This window comes from Danio rerio, chromosome 17 (genome assembly GCF_049306965.1).
Source record: "Danio rerio strain Tuebingen ecotype United States chromosome 17, GRCz12tu, whole genome shotgun sequence".
NCBI lineage: Eukaryota > Metazoa > Chordata > Actinopteri > Cypriniformes > Danionidae > Danio > Danio rerio.
Window position 1 is genome coordinate 38,900,027 of NC_133192.1, and position 22,356 is coordinate 38,922,382.

The window sequence follows — 22,356 nt, forward strand, 5'->3', positions numbered from 1 at the left end:
TATCCTGCTGAAGAATTTACCCTCTTCTGTGGTTTGTAATGTAATGGGTAGCACAAATGTCTTGATACTTCAGGCTTTTAATGTTGCCATCCACTTTCACGTCCCCATACTGAAAGCAACCCCAAACTATAATTTTTCCTTTACCAAACTTGACTGGTTTCTGGGAGAATTTTGGGTCTATGCAGGTTCCAGTAGGTCTCCTGCAGTATTTGTGATGTTTGGGATGCAGATCAAATAATCTACCTTCTGCCATTTTTACAAATGATCATATAGAAGACAAGTTATTAAGTTATTATTGCTCTTACAACTTGGTTCGATTTCAAGACTTTGTCAGGTAGTGTAAGGGGTAAACTCTAGTTCCCCTTCGGGGGGAACTTCAGCACTATAAGTGGATTTGATTGTAAAATCCACGCATTGGGAGGTTCGGTTCAGAAGCTACTCGTCTGAAAGAGTATTGAACGGGCCAATTAAGAATGAATTGGCAGCGCAAGCCTGCGCAGGTGAGCGGCATAAGCAATCAACTGAGTATATAAGCTCACCTGGCGCCAGCAGACGCTATCCTTTTCGCTTCAGAGACTTTCTGATCGAGTCGATGAGGGTTCCTCCTGCTGTGACCAGCGATTCTGAGCGAACGAGAGCATTCTCCCGGTCCAGAGTGTGTACACGCAGTGGCAGACGGTCGAGCTGGGTTTCTCCCTTGCCTGGCGTTCTTTGGGTCCGGTCCTCTAGAGCGGTGCGTATAAAGTTGCAAACTTCACAGAAAGAGCAACACAGTCGTGCAGCACGTCCTTATCAGGACGGCGCTCCGACTGTGCGTTTCTGGATGCGGTGGTTTCCTGTCCTCGGATGATGGGCGCGGGCACTGCGTTACATGTCTGGGGGTCCAGCATGTTAATGCGCTGCTCGCGGGCAGTTCATGTCGTCATTGCGATGCCATGACTGTTGCGCAAGATCGCGGTAAGCCTTTGCAAAGGGCGAACCACCCCAGTTGTCCCCTGCTCTGCAGCGGGCACTCGGGCAGATCTGAGGGTTTCAGCGAGAGATAATCCGTCGCCCACGGGCCCGCGGACCTCCCGCTCCTCTAAGCGCTCCATCCAAGCTTCGGGCGGGGGAAGCGATCCGTCTAACAGATGGTAGCCCTTACGCCCGATGACACCGGAGACCAGATGTCCACCGCGGCATCGGAGGGTGGGCTTTCATTGTCCGATGATGATCCAGACCCGCTCGCCCCCTTCGGGCTGGTGAGCGCTGTCACTACGGATCCTGAAACGGACATGTTAGCCGTGCTTTCCCGGGCTGCTTCGGCCGTGGGTTGGAGATGGTTTATCCCCCAGCTCCGCGGCCGGACCGACTAGAGGGGCGTTCCCTTCGTCCCGGAGGTGCACAGTAGGCTCACGCGGTCTTGTAAAGCACTTTTTTCTGCTCGTGCTGCGTGTTCCTCCACCCTAACCACTCTTGACGGTGAAACAGCCAGGGGGTATGTGGCGATTCCTCAGGTTGAGTGCGCGATGGCGGTAAATCCGCGCGGCGCCTCTTCTTGGCGGGGTCCGCCTCGTCTCCCATCCAAAGCCTGTAAGTTATCTACCTCCCTCGGAGCTAGAGCTTACATAGCTGCGGGCCAGGCTGCTTCCGCCTTGCATGCGATAGCCACCCCCAGCGCTACCAAGCGCAGGCGCTGGCCGAGCTGCACGAGGGTGGGTCCAACCCAGGCTTACGAGCTTCGCACCGCCGCCGACTTAGCTCTTCGGACTACTGAGTCCGCTGCGTGTGCGTTGGGGAGGACGATGTCCACATTAGTGGTCCAGGAGCGCCACCCCTGGCTGATATGCGCAAAGTCGACAAAGTCCGCTTTCTTGACTTCCCCATATCCCCAGCCAGGTTCGGCGACACTGTCTGTGAATTCACCCAGGAATTCAAGGCGGTGAGAGAGCAGTTGGTGGGTGATGTCTTATCGGCGGTCCGTAGCCCGCTCCGCCCGCCGTGCCATTCATACCTGCTCCTCGCCGAACGCGCCCGCCTACGAGAGCTGCTCCGCCCCCGCACACGCCTCCGGCGAAGCGAGTGCGTCGGGCACCTCGGAAGCAGGCAGCCCCCCTGCCCAGAACGCCGCTAAGTCCGGCAACGGACCGCGAAGCGCCCCTGGGACAGGCCATCTGGAGAAGAGGGAACTTGCTCTTTCCCCGCTGGAGGGCGGGGCCCCATTTCCAACGGCACTTTTTACTGCCATGAAAACATTATGAAAGGGCACTTTTCACTTCCCCATATGTGACAGCCCGAAATCTGCCAGTCTGGGACGCTATGCTTTCTAGCTTGCAGATTCGGTGCGTTTCGCCAGTGGCTCACGAGCGCTGGGAGGACGGTCTCCTTTCTCCCACCCCTCGAGCCTCCCCTCCGGAGCTCGGGTTTGGAGTGAGAGCAAATATCTCACCTCCAGCTTTTCCGTGGGACCCGCGAGCTTCCCGGATCAGCACACCCACTCCGCGCTGCCCCACTGCTGGTACGTCAGCGATTGTAGCGATGAGTCCATTAGCGAGAGCTCTGCCTGCCTGGTTAGCGCGGGCCAGCTCTTCGCGGTGGCTCATACGCACAATCAGACTCGGCTATGCGATTCAGTTCGCGAAACGGCCCCCCAAGTCACGGGTGTGTATTCACCAGGGTCAGCCCCCTGTCCGCCCCTGTCTTGCGAGAGGAGATTGCTGTCCTCCTGGCGAAGGATGCAATCGAGCCGCTCCCTCCAGCCGAGATGGAGAGCGGGTTTTACAGCCCACGCTTCATCGTGCCCAAAAAGAGCGGTGGGTCACGGCCAATCCTAGATCTGCGCGTTTTGAACCGCTGCATGCACAAGCTGCCGTTCAGAATGCTCACGCAGAAGCGCATCCTCCGGTGCGTTCGTCCTCTGGGTTGGTCTGCAGCATTAGACCTGATGGACGCGTATTTCCATGTCTCCACTCTTCCTCGCCACCGACAGTTTCTGCGGTTTGCGTTTGAAGGTCGAGCTTGGCAATACAAAACCCTCCCCTTCGGGCTCTCTCTGTCTCCGCGGGTCCTCACCAAGCCCGCGGAGGGTGCCTCAGCGCCCCTTCGGCTCGCGGGCATCTGCATACTCAATTTCTTTACGACTGGCTGATTTTTGCCCTCTCTCGGAGCAGTTGATTATGCACAGAGACAAAGTGCTCTGGCACTTCCACCTGTGGGGGTTTCAGGTCAACCGAGAAAAGAGCAAACTCGCCCCCGTGCAGAGGATCTCTTCTCTCGGGCTGGAGCTCAGCTGATGCTGTACTGTCTGAGAGAGCTCGACAGTAAAATAGTGGTCCCACTGAAACTATTTCAGAGGCTCCTGGGGCATATGGCATCCGCAGCCGCTTCATGCCGCTCGGATTATTCTATATGAGACCACTTCAGCACTGGCTTCACGATCGAGTCCCCAGACGCGCATGGCACGCGCGCGCACACCGAGTCTCTGTTACTGCGCTGTGTCGCCGCGCCCTCAGCCCTTGGAGCGACCCCTCGTTCCTACAGGCCTGGGTGTCTCTAGAACAGGCGTCCAGTCTTGTTGTCGTTTCAGCAGACACTTCCAACACGGGCTGGGGGGCTGTGCGTTGCGGGCATGCGGCTGCGGACCTGTGGAAAGGTACCCAGTTGCATTGGCATATCGCCTGGAGCTGTTGGCAGTGTTCCTCGCTCTCCACCGTTTTTTTCCGGTGCTGGAGCGGCAACACGTGCTGGTCAGGACGGACAGTACGGCGGCGGTGGCGTATATCAGCCGTATAGGGGGTATGCGCTCTCGCCGCATGTCTCAGCTCGCCCGCCGTCTGCTCCTCTGGAGTCATCCGCGGCTGAAATCGCTGCACGCCATTCATATTCAGGCAAGCTCAACCGTGCAGCCGATGCGCTCTCACGGCAGCTTTGCGTCCTGGAGAATGGAGACTCCACCCCGAGTCTGTTCAGCTGATATGGGCGCGATTCGGGGAAGCCCAGATCGATCTGTTGCTTCCCCCGAGTTCGCTCATTGCCAGTTGTTTTGGATGATGCACTGGCTTACAGCTGGCCTCGGGGCACGCGCAAATACGCGTTTCCCCCAGTGAGCCTGCTCGCGCAGTTACTGTGCAAGGTCAGGGAGGACGAGGAACAGGTTGCTGGTTGCGCCCCTCTGGCTCAACCGGACCTGGATGTCAGAGCTCTCCCTCGCGATAGCCCTCCCCTGGCAGTCCCTTCGAGAGAGCACCTACTCTCTCAGGGACAGGGCACCACCTGGCACCCTCGCCGATCTTTGAAGAGATTTTTAGACGCGAGGAAGACTTAGGTAACCTCCGATTGCGGTGGCTAATACCGTCACTCGGGCTAGAGCCCCCTCCCCGAGCGCGCCTATGCCCTGACGTGGAGTCTATTCACTGAATGGTGTGTCTCTCGCTGAGAAGACCCCCGTAATTTGCCAGATCAGCGTTGTGCTTTCTTTACGCCGGAGAAGTTGGAGAGCAGGCTGTCGCCCTCCACACTCAAGGTTACGTGGCTGCCATCTCCGCTCTTATAACGCGGTGGCTGGCAGCACCGTGGGAACGCATAACCTCATCATCCGGTTCCTCAGGGGCGTTAAGCGAATTAATCCACCCCGCCCCCTCTCATGCCCTCTTAGGATCTCGCCCTCGCTACACAAGCCGCGTCAGATCCCTTCGATCCTCGACTCAGTATTTTTCTGTCCCTGAAGACAGCTCTGCTGGTCGCGTTGATATCGATTAGAGGGTCGGGGACCCGGAGGCATTTTTCGGTCAGTGACTCGTGCCTGTAATTGGGCTGGCTTCTCTCACGTCCTGAGACCCCGCCCGCGATATGTGCCCAAGGTTCCTACCACTCCGTTTTAATACGAGGTAGTGAGCCTGCAAGCGCTGCCCTCGGAGGAGGCAGACCCAGCCCTTCTTATTGTCCAGTTCGCGTTTTGCGTATTATCCGGACCGCACTCAGAGTTTAGATCATCTGAGCAGCTCTTCGTCTGTTATAGCGGTCGGCAGCAGGGAAGTGCCGTACCGAAATAAGTTCCCACTAGATTGTGGATGCCTTTCTTTCACTATCAGAGCCGAGATGAGCCGCGTCCCCCGAGAGCGCGTGCGCACTCCACTCGGAGCTTCGCATCCTCTCGAGCGCGCGCACGCGGCGCCCCTCTAACAGACATCTGTAGAGCTGCGGGCTGGGTAACACCCAACACATTTGCAAGGTTTTACAATCTGCGAGTGGAGCCGGTTTCCTCAAGGGTATTAGGTAACCCTTGGTGATTGAGGAAACAATTCGGTAGGGTGTTGAAACACGCTTGCTGCGCCATTTTCCCTAACACGGAGATACGTGCGCCTTTTTATCTGTCAGTAAAGTTCCCCGTCAGGTGAGCCCTGCAGATTCCTCCGTGGCCCCCAGCACTGACTCAGCGGAGGAGTCACTTGCTGGCCCACTACGTTGTAGGTCTGCCCGCTGGTCAGCCCGCGTTTTGGGTAAAGGTGCCTGCTATGAGTGATCCCCACTAGGCGATCCCATATGCTTATTCCGCCACGGTTAAAGTCCCCCCCTGGGCGGACCCGTGTCTTCCCTCCCCGCTAACCACTCTTTTGCTATGCGTACTCCCCCTTTTTAGGGCTAGTCCATATGTAATTCTGCCATCTATCCCCCCTTGGGTAACGGATGGCCTCCGCAGCGTCCTCCCTATCGGGATTGCACGCTTCCCAACGTACTGTCGTATTTTCCTAGAATTATCTAGATGCTCACGACTTCCCAAAAAATATATATAAATCCGTAAAACTTCTGTTGAAGTAGGATAAATTAGGGCCAGGGACACGTTGGAGGACCGCGCCCCCCATGATGTGGGTGCGTCACGCTTGCTTGACTATCTCCTCATCGGGGGTGTTGGTAAGGTGCAGTCATTATGGCGCTTTCAATGGGCTCCCAATGCGTGGATTTTACAATCAAATCCACTTATAGTGCTGAAGTTCCCCCCGAAGGGGAACGTTCGAGGTTACTAAAGTAACCCTTCGTTCCCCGAGGAGGGGAACGGAAGCACTATACTCCGTCGCCATAATGACTGTCCCTTAGCTGTTGAAAGTCTCTTCAGCTTAAAAAGGATAGCGTCTGCTGGTGCCAGGTGAGCTTATATACTCAGTTGATTGCTTATGCCGCTCACCTGCGCAGGCTTGCGCTGCCAATTCATTCTTAATTGGCCCGTTCAATACTCTTTCAGACGAGTAGCTTCTGAACCGAACCTCCCAATGCGTGGATTTTACAATCAAATCCACTTATAGTGCTTCCGTTCCCCTCCTCGGGGAACGAAGGGTTACTTTAGTAACCTCGAACGTTTCTCTGTTTCACTCGGTGTTTCACCGTTCACTCTGTGTTTTCCGTTTACATATGAAAATGTTTTGTTGATTATGACGAAATCTATTTGTGTTTGAATATTTTTTTTAAGACTGGATTATACTGTTTGAAATAAATGAATCAGATCAATAAAAAAATTAAATATATAAATTACAGAGAACAAAGGGTTCTCAAAGGGTAACTACTTAAAAAAGAATAAAAATAAAAAAGAAATGCTACAAAAATATTATAATTTTTTTTTAAAGAAACTAAATCTGTGAATCTTTTTATCGCAAAATTCAAGTTTTTAGTGAAAACATGAAGGACTGCATTATAACTGTTTGGTTCAGTTCATCTATTTGTAAACCTCTGACTAGTTAATACAACTTGCATGATATGCTCACAATACATCCATCTGTAAATATTACAAATAGCTTTCTATAAATACACTTACACCTACAGTTGAAGTCAGAATTATTATTCCCCCAATTTCTGTTTTTTCAGCACATTTATAATCATAATATTTTTAATAACTCATTTCTAATAACTGATTTATTTTATCTTTGCCATGATGACTGTACATAATATTTGATTAGATATTTTTAAGACAACTTAAAGTGACATTTAAAGGCTTGATTAGGTTAATTAGGTTAACTAGGCAGGTTAGAGTAATTAGGCAAGTTATTGTATAACGATGGTTTGTTCTGTAGACTATCGAAAAAATAGCTTAAGAGGCTAATAATTTTAACCTTAAAATGGGATTTAGAAAATTCAAAACTGCTTTTATTCTGGCCGAAATAAAACAAATAAGACTTTCTCCAGAAGAAAAAATATTATCAGACATACTATGGAAATTTCTTTGCCCTGTTAAACATCATTTGGGAAATATTTAAAAAAGAAATAAAAAATCAAAGGAGGGCTAAAAATTCTGACTTTAACTGTATATACTGATTTTGATGCTATTGCATTCCTGGTTAGACCTAAACTGCATTTTAAAATATAATAATAAATAAAATCCCTATGGCAAAATAAATGAGAAAAATACTCCCATAAATAGATTGTGCCATCTTTAGTCTACATCTATAAGGATCCTTTGTCTGTTAGGTTGACCACAGGATGCAAAAAGTTCGATCGGTTCATACAATTTCTCTTTTACCCCTGATGTGTCATTAACAGCAACCACATGTTTGCATGTTTACCCATTCCCAACCACTGCCAAGACTAGCGCCTGGTGGATAAATGAAAATAAACCAAATCCCAGGGGAAGTTGGGTGTTTTGTGGTTTGGTTGAGTGTTGAGAGCTCAGTCTCCAGGATACTCACGTGGAGGTGCTTGCGTTTGCGGCCGGGCCGTCCAACCTTGCGGACAGGAGTGCAGAGTGAAGGCATCTCGTCAATAATCATGGTTTCCATAGAGCTTTCATTCTAAACAGACAGAAACGACCACCATCATTAACTTTTACTGCTCAACCAGACCTCAAAGTCAAGATTTCTGGCATTAGGTTGGGGTGATTTGGCTTCAACCAAGTTATTTATGTATATTTTGAGACTCATATTTATCCAGTGTTTCATTTAGGTGCATTAAGTAGCAGATATTGGAATATTTCCAAAATGAGGGAGATCTTAAATAGAGATGCTCCAAATAATTGCCAAAGAACTGGTATACTCTGGCAATTTGAAAACAGCCAATAATCAGGACCTATTATATCCTGCCAATCATCATCCAGCCACATCAAATTGGTGCCTTTTTGTAAAATAAAACGTCTTGTGAGTACCTTGTGGAATCATTTTGAATTGGATGAAAATGAAAGTATCGTTGTCACAATCACCAGTGATCTAGCCTATGCAGATTGCTGGAGAACTACACATCTGCCACCACATGAACTACAACTACCACAAGGCCTTGCACTAATCGACACCCGCTACAGCTGACGATAATCCGGGCACTCACTCACACACACACACACAGCTGAAACTCATTCTCACTGATTACCAGGACTATAAAGAACACAGCACACTTCTGGGCTGAGTCTTGTTCACCTATAACATTACCAAGCCTTATTCCTGTCTAGCCTTGCCATGCCTTTTGATCCTTGCTTTGTTTATTGTTTATGCTGTTTGCCACCTGCACCGACCTCTTTGCCTGTGACCACAACCAGGTTTTTGGATTACCTTCATAGTACTGTTTGCTCCTGTTTTGACCATTGCCTGCCTGACTAAGTAGTAAATAAACTGCATTTGGACCCTCACCTCGGTTGTACCCCGACTCCCTTGTTACAAGCGTCTGCATTTATTTTGCGGATGCACATGAACCCTTACCTAAAAAGCTAAGATTCTTCAGGACTTTGTTAATTAGTTACAAAATATATATATATTTATGATACTAGTTATAGCAAAACTATTTTGTTTAAATGCATTTTGTGAAATTATTTGAATTATAATATTCTACAAACAATCACTATTGACAGATTTAATGTTGAATAGTCACACACTGTAAAAAATATATGTAAATTTGTTGTTTTCCATATTTTAAGATTATTATTTAAAAAATTTTCCCTGTTTATTTATTTTTTAACTGCATGATGGGACCTTAATCTTTCTTCCAACAACTTTTAGCCTCAAAAAGTTCAACAAAGTCCCTTTTATAATAGTTTAATTGACATATTGACTGGGTTGGTGTTGTATATTACGATACAAAAACCCTGTAATAAACTGCCAGTACATTTTCTGTTATTTTACAGACTTATTTCTCTCTACATTGTTTCTTATACATTCTATTATTTTAAACTGCTAAAATATCAATAAAAGACACTTTATTAAACTGTAGAGTTGAATTTTTAACATCAGAAGTCGACAGAGCAGAGATCAACATCCCATAATGCAACTCACAACTGTGAATATACAGAAAACACTTGTAAATCACAAAATACAGAAAATGTTAATTAACAGACATTTTTTATGAAATTTAGTATCAAATAAATGCAGATCAAGTTGTTAAAAACTGTATAAAGCATAAATTATAATTAAAATAATAATTAATTTTAACAAGTGTGAGTGTATTTAGCCAAAATAGCTAATATTTGTGTAAAATAATATTAACCATCATCTTATCATGGATTTAATATGAGTTTGTTGTTTTACATTGGGCGATACAGTGGCGCAGTAGCAAGAAGGTTGCTGGTTCGAGCCTCGACTGGGTCAGTTGGCTTTTCTGTGTGGAGTTTGCATGTTCTCCCTGCATTCGCGTGGGTTTCCTCTGAGTGCTCTAGTTTTCCCCACAGTCAAAAGACATGCGGGAAAGGTGAATTGGGCAAGCTAATTTGCCTGTAGTGTATGTGTGTGAATGAGTGTTATTGGATGTTTCCCAGAGATGGGTTGCAGCGAGAAAGGCATCTGCTGCGTAAAACATGTGCTGGATAAGTTGGCGGTTCATTCAGCTGGGGTGACCCCGGATTAATAAAGGGACTAAGCCGAAAAGAAAATGAATGAATGTTTTACAGTGATGACATGAATTTTCTGATGAATGTCCGCTCCAGGATAGAGTAACACAGATTCTTTCTTATGTCTTTATGATTATTAATAAAGTTAAATGTTTAAGAGCCTAGATTATATGATGACCTTAGTGTCATCCCACTTCAGTAAAACTGGAATAATTTGAGTGTGTAATAATTGTAATTGCTTTTTCTGTATGCCAAATGATTTATTTCCTCAGGATCTGCCCAGCCAGGTCAGAGATCATGGAGCCCTCTTGAGTGGACCCGGACTCTTGAAGAATTGGAAACAGTTCTGAGTTTCTGAGTTATTTGCCATTTTATGTATTCTATCTTTATAAAGTTAATTCCCTTGTATGTAAGCTGGCAGTTTGGACGTAGATTGTAGCATTTTTTAACCAGTTTTGATAAACACGTCTGTACACTCAGCTTGGTAAGAAATAGATTGTACTTTGAATGTGCATGTTCTATCACTTTATGGCCCATTTCACAGGTCTCGAGTCAGCTCTGAACAACCTAGTGGCTGTATAACATTTATATGCTTGAAATACAGAGATATCATTCACAATTGTATGCATGCAGCCACATGGAATTTTTTCTATATGTATGACGCAGCTAATGACATTATGTAAGAGTATAATTGTTGATGTTTTGGGATAGTAAGCAGAGCGGCCTACAAACTCTTTGTGAGTGTTGAAGCTTTATTCTGTGGATGAAAGTACAAACTATCTTCAATTAACTTTTTTAATGAATCTCTGACTCTCATTTTTTGGTTCAAACTGCAAATTTCCTACAACAGTTTGTATCCTTAACCTTTACGTGCCAAAACGTGCCGGTATACACGCCAAAACCTGAATTAGCTGAATAAGATTTCTAAATGTCACCCAACAAATTGCATTTTGGCGACAAGGTTATTCAGATAATGAGAAAAGCCGGTGTTTGAATGGCATGTTCTTTTGAGCTAAGTGAGGATTGACACAGCCGTGGAGAGACCGCAAACTCTCTGGGCTCTCTTGACACGGTTACAAAGACATTCAGCGATTCATTCTCTGCCCTCATTCACGTTCTCTTTGTTTAACGCAACCGTGTCTTCCCTCCTCAACAATAGCCACTCTCCGTCCAGGCAAGCACCCTAGGGTGGATGGAGGAGAATAAAAAAAGCAAAAAAGATGATCCTAATGTAGCCACTGGGCTGAATGAAGCCACCGGCTCTAAATCTGAATTCAAATGTCTGCCATGACTACTGAGAAGTCCAGCATGGACGGAAGATGGCGGGACACCACTGGAATTTACATTCATGCTTGCGACTACAAGGTACACATTAAATCGATTCTTGATTTAACTAGGACTTAAACCCACAACCTTGGGTCAAATTTCATTATCATAAACCTTGCTAATCCTTACAAACCTTTTTTGTGTTTAGTTTATTATGTGACCCTTTTGGTTCTGTGTTGGCACAAGCATGTATTTTTATTGACTTTTTATTGGATTGAAACTGAAACTCATTAAAAAACGATCCAATTGTCACAATCACTAGAGATCTAGTCCATATGGATCGCTGGGGAACTACAATCTGCCACCAAATGGACTACAAATCCTGTCATGCACTTCACACACACCTGTTTCAGTTTCCCCTGATGACACACAGCTGAAGCTCATCATTAATGAATTACCTGGACTATAAAGACACCTCTCCATTCCACACACATTGCTGAGTCTTGATCACAGTATTGTAGCACTACTAAGCGTTATCCTATCCAGTCATATTGTGTTTGATCCTTGCCTGGTTTTCTGTTATTGATTCTCTACCACTTGTACTGACTACTTGCCTGTTTTTGACTATGATATTAGACTACCTGTGTGCTACTGTATGTTCTTGTGTTTGACCATCACCTGCAAGACTATTCTATATAAAATTAGTGGTGGACAAAGCGAAGCTTAGGGGCGACGTGGTGGCACAGTAGGTAGTGCTGTTGACTCACAGCAAGAATGTCGCTGGTTCAAGCTTTGGCTGGGGTCAGTTGGCATTTCTGTGTGGAGTTTGCATATTCTCCTCACATTCGTCCAAAGTCCAAAGACATGGGGTACAGGTGAATTGGGTAGGTTAAAGTTGTCCATAGTGTATGTGTGTGAATGAGAGAGTGTTTTCTAGTGATGGGTTGCAGCTGGAAGGGCATCCGCTGTGTAAAACATATGCTGGAAAAGTTGGCGGTTCATTCCTCTGTGGCAACCCCAGATTAATAAAGGGACTAAGCCGAAAAGAAAATGAATGAATAAAGGTCGAAGCTTCGAAACGTTTTGAAACCCGTCTCTACATTGATGCCTTGTGGTCATTTTTTATGTATTGCTCTGGAACAGCTTCAGCAACCACATTGTGCTTCAGCACAATGAAGTACTGTAATAAACCCCACGTTGTAGAGTTGAGGTTTCAAGTGATTTAGTGAACTGGTGAGAATTCATGAGTAGCATGCAGAGAAAATGGGTTCGAATGCAGGGTGATGCAGTTATAAATGTTAGTTTTTAAAAGCTCTGTTCCTGTAACGTGTTTTGTTTTAATATTGGTCTGACATCCAAATGAACAATATGTGAATAAATATGTCTTGTTTTGATCATAAAAAGTAACATTATTGAAATACATTAAATCATAATTTTACAGAATTTGTACAAGTTGGCATTCGAACTCGGGTCATTTGCCGTTGTAACTATGTGTACTCGCACAGTCCAGTAGACTACATGAGACTTTTTTCCTACCCTGTCAGTCAAAAAAAGCAGATTTGCCAGGTCTCAAAACGCTTCTTAATTGACAGAGGCTTTGAATCGGTTTTGAAACACTTGCACTTCGGGATCTCGAAACTGTGTAAAAACATTAGTTTCATGTCAGCCACCCCTAAATAAAACCTGCACGTCGATGGGCATGGGATGATAATCGGTTTCAAGGTTTACCGCAGTTTGAAAAATTCAAGGCATCAAAATTGCAAAAATAATTCGTTAAACCTTTTTTAAGGTACATGTAGTTGGTTTTTTAATGTGTTGTAAGGAAATCTGTGTTTTTGAAGCTAATGAAGATTTTAATGGTTTATTTTAATTATGTAGCCTGACATGTTTACTGGTTCAAAATATTATAAATGTTTCCTAAAATGTAATATATTGTGTTAAATGGGGAAAGAAGTTGTTGTTTTTTACTGAGACATTTTTTAAAATATATTTTATAGCAGTAAACACAATACCGTAAAACTGTAATATTTTTATCCAAAGTTATCCTACTGGCAGAAACTTATTCTGGCCCATGCCTACAAGTGAATCCTCAAGTCCATTATCGCCGTCCCTGTGACACCAATATTTTATCCTAGTGCCATTTACAGAAAAGAAAGTCAGAGATTATGTGACTGCTAAACATATTTTAATCATAAGATTTTATGTTTTAAAGAAATCTATGTCTGTGTAAGTAAAAAAAAAAAAATGCATATAAATATATACACACACCCACAGAGGGATAGCTATGTTTATATATAATAGCTTTAACTTTAAAAAACTTTGTTAAAAAACAAAAAAGTTACTAGTTAATTAGTTTAAGTTTTTAATAACTAATAAAGTTATGATAACTAATAACCTTAACCTTTTCAAATCTGATTGTAATGCAATAATGTGCATTTTGTAAAGCTGCTTTAAAACAATAATTATTAAGCGTTATATAAATAAACTTACATTGAATTAAATAAATTTAATATAAACGAAATATAAATTTCTATATTTTCTTTAGATATTTGATATATATTTAGTAAACGTTAATAATGTTATAATAATAATAATAATAATAATAATAATAATTATTATTATTATTATTATTATGATTATTATTATTATTTCAAAGCAGAATTCTGTAAATCTGTGACCTCTCATCAATGCTCTTTTTTCAGTGAAGGTCTTCCAACATATCCATGACTAAGACGTCCTGCTAGCCTCACACAATGTTCTCATTACGCTACAAATACACAAACAAAACATTTCAACAAACAAAAACAAAGGGTGTACGCAGAAATCGACTGTTGCCTTGTGTGAACTCAGTAACACCGTCTACATCTTTGCTCTATTTCTGTCGGCAGCCGGTTATTTAAGGCAAGAGCTTGTTGCCAAGCAACAGGACTGCGAGCGTAGCACGGGTCCATGGGTGCAGGGGCGAGGAAGAATGAATTCCCCTGTAAATCAGCCTTTCCTACACACTCGCCAACACCCACGTCACTGAACACTCATACAGACACTATCTCTGATAATAATTCACTCGCGTTTACTAATTACGTCCTCCAAAGACTTGACGCTGACACCCGATAGCCCCACTGTGGAAATGAATCATGGACAGTTAGAATGATATATTGAATGAGATACTGAGTATGATACTGATGGATTTGAGGAGAGAGTATAGTTCTTTCTAACAAACACACACGCTTGTTTTGGGGGGTTTATGAGGACTCTCCATTAGCATAATGTATTTTATTAAATATTAATTATAATGTCTAACCCTACAAACAAAACCTGTGGCCAATGTTGAATGTCAAAAGAACCAGTTAAGTATGATTTTTAACAGTTTTGAATTACAAAGGCACATGTCCTCATAAACTAAAAAGGGCATGTCCTCATATACAGTACCACCTCAATATTGTAATATATATGTCATTAAACAAATCTGTATTGCCAAAACCAGTGCACACACACACACACACACACACACACAAGAGAAATGCCTCATAAGCTATGTTTCTATCAACCTATTTGTATGTGCATTCTGGATATCCGCATTAAAAAAACGGTTAAGTAAAACGTTATAATGTGCATAAATCTTGGATGAACCTTTTATTTTATAAGAAAAGATGCACATCAACTACGATGGAAACACTTTAACTGAACAAATTTCAGAATGTGCATTAAAAGAGGTCATGTGATTTTGTTATAAGAGATAATATGATGATAAAAATGTGTGTGAATGGACAAACCAACAGGCTGAGCACACTATAAACCATTTGAAATGTTGTTTTGGTCCTTCTAAAATGTCTTAATCGTTTCAGTATTAGTGTTATTATATTATTAATCACCTCCAGAATCAACATCGTCTGTGCTCTGCGTCTCACGCCTTTAAACACCACCATGTGTTCATTGTGTACTGGCATTTGTCTTCTGAGGCGCAAGTCATTTATTAAATGAAAAAAAGATTGACGCAGCTTCCCCTACTGCAGCAAATTCAATTTTCATTTTTGATATTTGGCGCCAATTAATCAGGAAGTGACGATTTTGTTCTGTATGACTCATTGGATGCTTTATTCGTTCATCGTTTATGTGATAATCCAGTTTTGCACATACATTTTATTCGTATCTTTGGATGAAAACATAGCTAGTGTTTGTTTGGAAGTTAAGAAGGAACAATTCTGATTCTTCTAAATGTTTTCTTTTTTTGAAGAAAGATTTGCTTCGTAATGATGTGAAGGATTAGAAATGAGAGATTTCATTTTTGAGTGAACTATGCCTCTAATTTTTACATAAAATGTCAGACATATCGATGTGCATTTATTCTTTATGACAAAAATATCACAAGAGTTTGTTGTGATTTTAACAGTATGCACGTTGACATTATCGAGGGTTACTTTTTATTGCAAAAAAAGCATTTAAGGATTCTTAAAGCATTCAGTTTGTGATGAAGTCATTAAAATATTATAATTTAAGTTATCAAAGAAAAATATTGTTGTATGGGTTTAGTTTTTTATGAGAAACGATATAGTTAAGTTACAGCATGAGTGCATGAGTGCCGTTTTTCTAAATATCAGACTGTGAGCAAGAGATTAATATATTGACATAGAACATTTAAAATCTCTGATTGTTTAGACACCCGCTTCGAAAGTTATCACTCGATTGAATAGGTATTTTCTTGTGGTTTTCAGCTGATAAATATGGGCCAGCAGGGGCCTTCTGCGCCTACTGGTAGGCTCAGAAAGCTGTAATCTTCCTCCGCATGATTAATCAGATATACTATTAGAAAAGACTCCAGATTCAGATCTGTTTTTAAATTACTGTGACAGTTGGGTTTAATGTTGGGGTGGGTGTAGACGTTAATAAACTACAATTAATGGGAAATGTAATTAATAATATGAATAATTCTGGTTAATCAGCTATACTAATATAGAAGACTCCAGATCTGTTTTTACATTACTGTGACAGTTGGGTTTAGGGTGGGGGTAGATGTTAATAAAAATACAATTAATGGGAAATTTAATAAATTACATAAATAATTTTTGTTAACTTCTGGCTGCAGACGTATGTGATCTATAGCTGATTAACCATGTGGATGGATAATAACAGCCTTCTGAGCCTACTAGTAGGTGCAGAAGGCCCCTTCTGGCCCATATCTATCAGCTAATAACCACTGATAACGGTCATTCAATCGAGTGATAACATTTAAATCGGCTTGTTTTGATTGAATAAATTGGTTTTCAATGATCACGTTGTGAAGACTACATATTTGGTTTGTATATGAATAAGTCAACTTGAATGAATTGTTTGAATGAATCCTTTAAATTAATGAATCATTCATCAAGACTCATTCGTTCATTTCTTTTCCTTCGGCTTAGTCTTTTTATTCATCAGGGGAATGAACCGGCAACTTATCCAGCATATGTTTTATACAGTGGATGCCCTTCCAGCCGCAACCCAGTACTGGGAAATATCCATACACACTCATTCACACATATACACTATGGCCAATTTAGTTTTATCCAATTCACCTATAGTTCATGTTTTTAGACTGGGGGAAACCAAAGCACCGGGAGGAACAAATTCCACACAGAAATGCCAACTGACCCAGCCGGGACTCAAAACAGTGACCTTGCTGTGAGGCAACATTGCTAACCACCGAGCCATCGTGTTATCCCCCTCATTAATACTGTTTATAATATTTTTTATTACAAAATACTCTGTTTATAATATAATTTCTCAATATAGCTGCAAAATGAAAAAAACTAAAATTAACAATAACTAAAGGAAATGAATTAACTGTGTTCTTTTGGTAAGCACTTAGTGGGCTTATCAATTGGTTTTAACTGAAACCTTTCAAATAAAACTTCATCTATATCATATTTAAGATATTTCTTTTGGTTTGGCACCGAAGAGTTAATCCTGCAAAGTATTAGCTAACTGCATCAGCAATCAAACTGAACAAACAAATGAACGCATATAGGAAAGACATTGAGCTAATCAGCTAATCAGATAATCAGCGACTACTGACCAAATGTTATGCAGTGTTCAGATTTTCCATCTTATAATTACCATAATTACTAGATGACAACCCGGATGCTCTCCTCTGAGCTCTTCTAATCCACTTAATTATGCATTTCTATGACATAAACATGAATGCTAATAAAAAAATTAATCAGTGTAATTTAGGTAATAAATATACTAGTGACATTGCTTGAGATGTCTTTATGACAACTTGACATAACCAAATAAACCATAACCTGATTTGTCATGGCATCATGACATTACCAACATAACTTGTCATAAATCTGTCATAAACATGATTGTCATGAGGCCATTATAATTGAGTCATGAATATTTTTCTGCTCACTTTTTTCAAGGGAACAAAGCGAATTCGCCATCTAAATTTATTATACACGATTATAATGGCTTCATAGCGATCATGTTTATGACAGATTTATGAAAAGTTGCGCTGTCTGATAATGCAAAGTAGTCATTATAAGAACACTGACCACTTTTGTTGTCTTGATAATGTCAAGTTGGCATGACAAAGACATGTTATAAAGTATTTGGTTATGTCAAGTTTCATAACAAAGACAACCCAAAAAATGTCTTCTTTGTATCTAAAATGACCAAACTGAGAAAATGACACTTAAATAGTTATTCAGTTCTGTACTAACTAAACTTTATATACTGTAGTATTGAACGTCTTTGAATTTAGTCAATCATAGAGACTAATAAGCCAAAAATGTAAATAAAAACAACACTTTACTGCTAAATCTGCTGCGTTTGGCTTGTTTTCACACCATGCTGCAATAGTCAAGTCATTAGCTCTCAGGAAATTCAGTTTACAAGATGTAATTAAGTTAGGAGATTTATGTGAGATTAGGTCAATATCTATAGTCTGTAAAACTGACATGCTGTAGATGCGTCTTTATTGGGTAACTTTACTTGAAAGAGATGTTCATAAGACACCTTTTTAATCATGATATGACACGTCATGAATATGAATGAGATTTTATGCATGCTTATGACAACTGGTATCAATCATTTTACGTGCAAAGGTGACATTGTTTGAGATGTCTCTGACAACTTGACATAACCAAATAAACCATAACCTGATTTGTCATGGCATCTTGACATTACCAACATAACTTGTCATAAATCTGTCATAAACATGATTGTCATGAGGCCATTATAATTGTGTCATGAATATTTTTCTGCTCACTTTTTTCAAAACAAGATGCATTTGCCATCTAAATTTATTATACACGATTATAATGGCTTCAAGATGATCATGTTTATGATGGATCTATGACAAGTTGTGCTGTCTGATAATGTCAAGTGGTCATAACAAGGATGCTGACAGGTTTTGTTGTCTTGATATTGTCAAGTTGGCATTACAAGGACGTTGAAAGGGTTTTGTTGTCTTGATAATGTCAAGTTGGCATGACAAAGACATGTTATGAAGTATTTGGCTATGTCAAGTTGTCATAACAAAGACATCTCAAACGATGTCATCTCTACATTTAAAATGACATGACTGAGCAAATGACACTAAATGACAGTTGTCATAAGCATGCATTAAATCTCCTTCACATTCATGCCCTGTATCATGTCATGATAATTAAGGCTTCATGACAGTCTTATAAACACCTCCTTCAAGTAAAGTGTTACCCTTTAATGCATCTTATTAATATTAAAAAGGTTATGATCATGAATATTAATTAGGCAACATAAGGATTCCATGCTGGATGAAGCAATAAAACGTCTCCACCACATAATAAATCATTTATAATCACCCTGGTCAGCAGAATGATGCATACGTTTAGTAACAATTAGAATTTAGAAGATTTTAATATCAAATGCATTTTCATTTACAGCGCATTGAGCATTTGCCCCAAAAAAGCTGAAGTTTGGTATGAAAAAAAGCTGAAGTTAACAAGAGGGCTTGCATTTCCTTGCCATTGCAGTGACAGATGTGTAACTAGCCTTATTTTAGCCAGTCCACAGCAGGCCGATCATAAAAATGTCCAAGGACTCATTAACCTCTTACCATTTGATTTCCATTCGTGTCACAGTTGAAGTCGGAGCTCTTGAATGCAGCGGCGGCGGTGGCGACTGTGTTGGACGGCATCGCCAGACGAGTGACTGTTGAACACAATGCAAAAGTCGAAAAAGGTCAAAACAAAAATAAAAGAACAAAAAATGGTGACCCTCCTTCTTTAGGATCCCCTGTGAAAAGGAACACCACAATCAGAAGAAACAGCACTCAAACAACAAAACATTCACGATAAGCATAATAATGTTTCACCTTATCTTACAACGCCAAACTGAAATCTTAATTGGGAATAAAACATTCATTCTTATGCAGATTATTAGGAATTAGATCATGTCACATTTAAGTTGTGCATAAAAATCATCCTTAGTAAAGCTTAATTGTTCAGTTCATTAAATCTGTAAGTAAAGTATTGCTGGTCTGACTCGTACACGTTTAAAACGTACGCTTTCTCCGACTGCTACATGAAAACTCTCCTTGGAGGTGAAATATGAACTCTTCGCTTTATGGAATTTCCTATTCTCTCCCTCAGAGCAGTTTTAAAGGGGTCTGTACATTATATTCTTCACTCCCATGCATGTGCGCTTCAACGCAGCTTTTCTGTACAAGTAGGACACCAAAGTCCCATGAAATTAGATTTAGAGGTCAATAAATTAGGCGTCTATCGTTAAAGGAATAGTTCAGCAGTGAATTAAAAGTCTGTCTTCTTAATTCTTTTCATACTGTCAGGTTTTTCCACACTGATTTAACTTTCTTTCTTCCGGAGAAAACAAAAGGAGAGGTTTAGCAAAATGTTCATGCTGCTTTTTTCCAAATTATTGAGTCAAAATGATTGAGGTGGCCAATTAAATTTAGTCAATCAAATATATCTAATTTGATTTAAAAAAAATTCAAAATTTCATCATTTTGAATTGAAATTATTGTGTAATTTATTCGATTTGTGTAATTCTTGACATGTCAGTAAATATTTTGCATTTTCAACATATTTTGCATACAATTAGTATTGTGTTGATTATTTTATTTTTATATTTCTGCAAACAGCACACAGTTTTCATTTTTCCCAGCTAGAATCTACATCAAGCTTCTATATTTTAGAAATCAAACTGATCGCTCTCAATGATCATAACATGATTACATCTTTTAAGCTCCATAAAAAACTGTCCAATGAGTCTTCATAAGTTATATGATAACTTTTCCCAAAATTGAAGCTTCTGATTTTCAAAATTAATTTGCTATTTGTATTTAGATACAGCGCATTAAGAAGCAGGTTTCACACTACTGATGCCAAATCTCATTTGTCTTTTATTCAAAATTGAAAAACGGATGAAAATGAATAATCATTTACATACAAGATTTAAAATCTACAATTCATATTGTTTTTTACTTCAGGTGACTGAAAATAAAGGATCACAAACGTCACTCGCTATAATCTCTTATAATTACTTTAATAACGATAACTATTACTGAGTAAATATACTCTTAATCCTTACAAAAATGACCATACAGTGTTGTTTGACCATTTTTCAAAGATACAGTCTTGATGACTAAAAAAAACTGAGATAACTTGGTCATTCAAATGTTTGAAAGCTCTTAAAACTTTCACATATTAATTTATTATAATTTACAGTATTTTACTGGTGTTGTGAGGTAAAATCTTGCCTCCAGTCAATAAAGCATGAAAAATCTTAGGTAATTAATATTCAATAAGCGGTGAGATTTGTCGCAGGTACTCAATAACACGGTTATTAATTGGTCAGGTGTCTGTCATATCTATAAAAGCCTAAAAACCTCTCCTATCATCCGCCTACTCGGATTATTCGGCCCTTGCAAATGTCAGTCATTTGCAGCAGGCCAAGGCGGCTTAAAAATGACACCCTTCTCAAAACCTAGGTGAGGTGCCTGCCTGCACGGCACTTCTAGGCATCTAAGCCTCATCTTTAAGCATTTATGTGCATCAAAAACGCGCACGGAACAGAAATATGCGCGAAATGCTGTCTAGTTAGGCAGCTCGTGCGTTTCTGAAACACAGCCATTGTTTCAAATGGAGGGGTTTGACGCTGCGTGCGCTCTCCAGGCGCTGCAAATGAACGGCCGTCAAGTTCAAGCGCATATCGCGGTGTATAATCGCACATCTGTAAGGAGCAGGAAAAACCTCTGGACACATCGAGCCCACCCCCTTCCGTATATCGCCCTCTCCGCAAAAACAGCCAGCCCCACGGCGGAGACTTATTTCGATGGCGGCTTCAGGTTTTAGATAAGTAACAGCAGTGTTAATTACCCGCTTCGCCAAGTTCCAGGCCTGACCCCTTTTTTGTTTTCGCTGACTCCCGGATCCCCCTTCAGCTTCGCTCTCCCCGTCCTCCACCACCTCCCAGCCGGCCAGCTCTCCTCCAGATGCTCCGCTCACACCGACTGCAGCAGAGGCCGCCGCTCCGAAAGCTCCGCCGGGTCCTATAGACCGCCAGCTGACAGATTTTCTTGTCAGAGAGATTCTGGTGTGTGATGTCTAACTCACAAGTCTTCCTTAAAGACGGCATGGGTCGAAAAAAACACTGTTTTTTTTCTAAATGCATATTGTAGATCTAATCTTATAATGAAGGACCATGTGCATGTTTTTTGTTGGTATTTGTAAGCTAAATGTCTTCAGGGCAAATGACAGATTCTCTCTGGGGTGGTGACCTTTAGTAGGCCTACGTTGTGCAGGACATGTTCAATCGGTAAATAGATGGACTTGTTCCACAAAAAAGTAATACACACATAATTTTGTTGTTAATACACTCACCCTAAACAATATTCAGATTGCTTAACTGTGGTTCACTGTCAAAACGTAAATCAATGCATATTGCTTTTTGAGAGGCAATAATAAGGCATCCTGGTGGACGCATTGACATCAAGGCAAGATCAAATTGACATTAAGCATGACAGAAAAAACATATAAAAAATGCAATTGATTTGGGGATGTCGAATGGACATCCATCTGATATCCCCACATCGATGCCCATTTGACTGCCCAAATAATGACACAAATGGCCCGCTTCCACTGACTGGTACGATACAGGTCGATACGGGTTACCATTATCAGGCTTGCGTTTTCACTGCCCAAAGGGAACCAAGGGTAAACATGGCAGTTTGTTCATGATTCAGGTTGCTGAAACAATTTGCTCCTTAGTTTTGTCGTGCTGCTCCTTTGTTTTTTTACACTTCACTCTCACGTTTGTCCCTTTCTGAAAGGATCGGGTGT

At 41.5% G+C, this 22,356-nt stretch overlaps 1 protein-coding gene across 8 annotated transcripts in view; it reads right to left on the bottom strand.

Moving 5' to 3' along the window:
• Nucleotides 1–21,507, bottom strand: part of dnmt3ab (DNA (cytosine-5-)-methyltransferase 3 alpha b) — a 117,360-nt gene extending 95,853 nt beyond the window's left edge. For 4 of the 8 annotated variants that reach the window (XM_073927266.1, XM_073927264.1, XM_073927263.1 and 1 more), the window contains exons 1-3: nucleotides 21,394–21,504; nucleotides 19,113–19,291; nucleotides 7,653–7,754 (exon numbers count right to left, since the gene is read on the bottom strand). In XM_073927266.1, coding sequence (XP_073783367.1) covers nucleotides 7,653–7,754; nucleotides 19,113–19,193 — 183 coding nt within the window. In that variant the 5' untranslated portion in view covers nucleotides 19,194–19,291; nucleotides 21,394–21,504. Of the gene's footprint in view, nucleotides 1–7,652; nucleotides 7,755–19,112; nucleotides 19,292–21,393 lie in introns of all 8 variants that reach the window. The other 4 variants (XM_073927265.1, XM_009293199.5, XM_068214409.2 and 1 more) reach the window with 2 other exon arrangements.
• Nucleotides 21,508–22,356: the final 849 nt, after the last annotated feature.